Source organism: Lepidothrix coronata, unplaced genomic scaffold (assembly GCF_001604755.1).
Source record: "Lepidothrix coronata isolate B3197 unplaced genomic scaffold, Lepidothrix_coronata-1.0 Scaffold1391, whole genome shotgun sequence".
In the NCBI taxonomy this organism is placed as follows: Eukaryota; Metazoa; Chordata; class Aves; order Passeriformes; family Pipridae; genus Lepidothrix; species Lepidothrix coronata.
The window spans coordinates 1-3,871 of NW_016691571.1; the positions used below are offsets into that span (position 1 = coordinate 1).

Genomic DNA, 3,871 nt, shown 5'->3' on the forward strand with positions numbered 1-3,871 from the left:
GACACCAAAACAAGTGGTGAAGGTATTGCTTGTCTGGAGGGGCCCCACTGCCGTGGGGACCCACCCCTCTGCATGTCCCCAGGACTTGCCCCCAGCCAGGGGTCCTGCCCTCCTCAAGCTAGTGGTGCTTTCCTGCATGGGTGTGGCATCTCCATGCTTCCAGAGTGAGCTACAACCCTCATGGCTGGGACAGGAGCTTATGCAAGGCATGGGGGAGCAAACCAAGGCAGGGAGATCGGGGAGACCCTGGCTGAGCAGTCTGTAGCTGATTCCCCTGCCCAAGATGTGGAGCAGAGTTCACCTTCCAAAATGGCAGGAACCTGGGGGTGAAGGGGCTGTGGGAGATGAGCCTGGGAAGATGGAGTTGCCTTCTGGAGGCTCTGGCCGCCTCTCACATTTAGTTTCCAGCTTCCCTTAATCCTTGGGACTGCTCTGATTAACATCGGATTGGCTGAGTCCCGTTGGCTGCCTAAGGTGTGGGTGCTGCTGATGGGTCCCCTGAGTGTCCCCCCAGACTTGGAGTGCTGTCTGTGGTGGCTCTCACTTTCCGAGGCTGCCAGAGCAGCAGAGCTGGAGATGCAGGATTTATCCTCTGTTTCCACTTTACCTCCCCTCTCCCCTTTCCACCACCTCCTCAGTGATAGTGACCCTGGAGCCCTGTGAAGGTGCTGACACCTATGTGAACGGCAAAAAGGTGACGGAGCCCAGCATCCTGCGCTCAGGTGGGTCCCTGGGGCTGGCACGCTAGTGCTGCTCCAACCCACCCCCCTCCCTCCCACAGGGGGCCACGCACTTGTCCCACGTTAAACCCACAACACATGCATCCCTGCAGGAAACCGCATCATCATGGGGAAGAGCCATGTCTTCCGCTTCAACCACCCCGAGCAGGCTCGGCAGGAGCGGGAGCGGACCCCGTGTGCCGAGACCCCCGCGGAGCCCGTGGACTGGGCGTTTGCCCAGAGAGAGCTGCTGGAGAAGCAGGGCATCGACATGAAACAGGAGATGGAGCAGCGGTAAGAGCATGGGCTGAGGTGCTAGGGAGTTGGATGTCCACCTCCAGGTTGGTCATCCTCTCCTTCCCCTTTTCCACCCAGGCTCCAGGAGCTGGAGGACCAGTACCGGAGGGAGCGGGAAGAGGCAAACTACCTCCTGGAGCAGCAGAGGCTGGTAGGTGGCCAGGACCTAGCTCCTTCTGAGACTGCCCAGGCATGACTGAAGTCCTGGCAGATGTTTGCATGGGGTAGCTCTGTGTGTTCTAAATACAAGGGCAAACCTGTTATTCCTGGAGTTGTCCTCACAAACACAGATCCAGAGGAGGGAGGAGGCTGGGATCCTGCAAGGGGGAGTAGTGTGATGTGGCAGCATGGAGTGAGGTCACATCGGTGGGTTGAATCACCCCTCCTCCTGCTTCCCCCAGGACTATGAGAGCAAACTGGAGGCTTTACAGAAGCAGATGGACTCTAGGTATTACCCTGAGGCAAACGAGGAAGAGGAAGAACCTGAGGATGAGGGTGAGGGCTGCGTGACACCACAAGGTTTTGATGCTCTCTGTGGGAGCACAAAGAGTGGATTTGTGGGTGCCCTGGGCCCCGATGTCCTGGCAGTGGGGTGACTGTCCCTCTGTGTCCCCGCAGTGCAATGGACAGAGCGGGAGTTCGAGCTGGCCCTTTGGGCCTTTAGGAAGTGGAAGTGGTACCAGTTCACCTCCCTCCGCGACCTGCTCTGGGGCAACGCCATCTTCCTCAAGGAAGCCAACGCCATCAGTGTGGAGCTGAAAAAGAAGGTGGGTGGCTGGGCTCCTCTCTGGCTTGCTGCAGCACTCGCAGCAGAGGCCAAGAGAATGGGCAGCTGGGAAGTGCTGAGGAGGGGGTCGCCAGAAGCACCACATGGAACCCTCTGCCCTCCCAGGTGGCTCACCATGCCCTCTGCCCCTCTCCAGGTCCAGTTCCAGTTTGTGCTCCTCACAGACACACTGTACTCGCCTCTCCCTCCTGACCTGCTGCCTCCTGATGCCGCCAAGGACCGGGAGAAGCGGCCGTTCCCCCGGACCATTGTGGCCGTAGAGGTGCAGGACCAGAAGAATGGGGCAACACACTACTGGACCCTGGAGAAGCTGAGGTGGGCAAGTGATGGCTGTGCCAGGAGGGCTTGAGTGCCCACAGCCCTGTGTCTGACCGCTGCCATCTCTGTCCCCTCTCCCTGCAGGCAGCGCCTGGACCTGATGCGGGAGATGTATGACCGAGCAGCAGAAGTGCCTTCCAGTGTCATCGAGGACTGCGACAACGTGGTGACCGGTGGAGATCCTTTCTACGACCGCTTCCCCTGGTTCAGGCTGGTCGGCAGGTGAGCGCTTTGGCTCCTTTGAAGTGTGGCTGGGACCCACAGGTGGTCCTGCGGGAGGACACGCTGCCAGCGCTGCCTGCCACGTGCAGGGCATTCATCCCCCCGTGGCACCCCGGTGCCCGCCTTACCTGCCATCACTGTCCTCCACGTTGGCTGCCGGGACCCCAAGGGACCCGCAGGCAGCTGGCAATGCTTCTGTTGCCTGCCCTGACCCAGTGCTGGGAGCCATGGGCTCTGGGCTTGGTGGGCTGCAGGGGTCACGGCTGTCCAGCAGGCTGAGAGCCTGTGCCAGGTCCAGTGGGCACACGTCCCTGTGCACACACTGGTGTCTGAGCATCTGTCTGCACAGTATGTGCCACGTGTCTCCTTGTGCTTCCCACACAGCGGTTGGAAGGGTGCAGTGAATGAAGCAATGAAGATGGGCCACCCCAGAAAAAGGGTCTGCCCCGGCGGGCAGGGGGATCAGGGGGCTGAGCTGCATGGCCTGGAGGCATCCCCCCGTGCTGCAGCACAGGGAGAGATTCCCTCCAGTAGGAGGGGTGGTGGCAAGCCTTGTGCCACCCACTCCATCCCTACATTTCCTGCAAAGCCAGCGAGGGGAGTCCTCAGCATTCACATCAGTTCCTTGGGTTGTTTTTTTCTCTGGTTGTTTGTGGCTTTAGAGATGTACCAGATGGGCAGGTCTTTGTTCCCAATGTCCCTTGATTTAAGGAGACAAAAACCTGCCACAAAACCCAACCAAGAAAAAAAAAAAAGCAAAATTCCTGTTCTTTCTGTTTGGAACAGCTGGTGTTAACTTGTCTTCTATCTTGTTGTACTAACCTTAGTTCAGATATCTCTGGCTGCAACAGCTCTCCTCTTTTCAACACATGCATGAGCGAGCGCATGGCTGATCTCACCCCCTCCCCTACCTTCTCGAACCCCGACTCCGACATCACCGAGCCTGCTGACGAGCAGCACCAGGGGCAGGAGGAGGAGGAGGAGGAGGAGGACCTGGAGGAAGACATCTTTCCGGAGTGCCCGCTGTGTGATGGCCGGGATCCATTTTACGACCGCTTCCCCCTGTTCAGTTTAGTAGGAAGGTTGGTGAGGTTTTAGGAGAGCATGCCGGGAAGGACCTAGCTCTTTCGCATGAGGGAACTGCTTTTGGACACGACTCCCACCTCCGGGGCGTCCTGGAGGTGAAGGGTGTGGCTGGCTGGGATTGCCGCCAAGCCCAGGTGCCTGGAGGGGTGGTGAGGTGCCCGCTGAGGTAGGGCTGTGAGGAGCGCAGTGGTGGCAAGGGATGGCAAGATGAGGTGGATGGCACCTGTCTTTAGGCAGGTCCCTCTTTGGGGAGCCCCTGAGAAGGGGAGCTCTGCTGCATGTCCATCCCTGAAGGAGCCGGGGGAGATACATGGAGGTCTCTATCCTGGGTGTGTCTGTCCCAGGGAGGGCCACCTCCCACCCAGCTCGGGGTGGCCCTGTGGTGCCACTTGCTGGGAACAAGATTAAAACCCCATGTGCCTCTGGCTCTGGCTTGGCCATC

General features: G+C 59.3%; 1 protein-coding gene across 1 annotated transcript; it reads left to right on the forward strand.

The window, feature by feature from the left end:
* Positions 1–6: 6 nt before the first annotated feature.
* On the forward strand, positions 7–3,630 carry LOC108510568 (kinesin-like protein KIF1A). Its single transcript, XM_017840244.1, has 9 exons — positions 7–22; positions 639–722; positions 833–1,013; positions 1,095–1,167; positions 1,418–1,511; positions 1,635–1,783; positions 1,940–2,118; positions 2,206–2,343; positions 3,171–3,630. Exons 3-9 carry the CDS (start codon positions 847–849, stop codon positions 3,439–3,441), a joined length of 1,071 nt encoding a protein of 356 aa, XP_017695733.1. The 5' UTR covers positions 7–22; positions 639–722; positions 833–846; the 3' UTR covers positions 3,442–3,630.
* Positions 3,631–3,871: the final 241 nt, after the last annotated feature.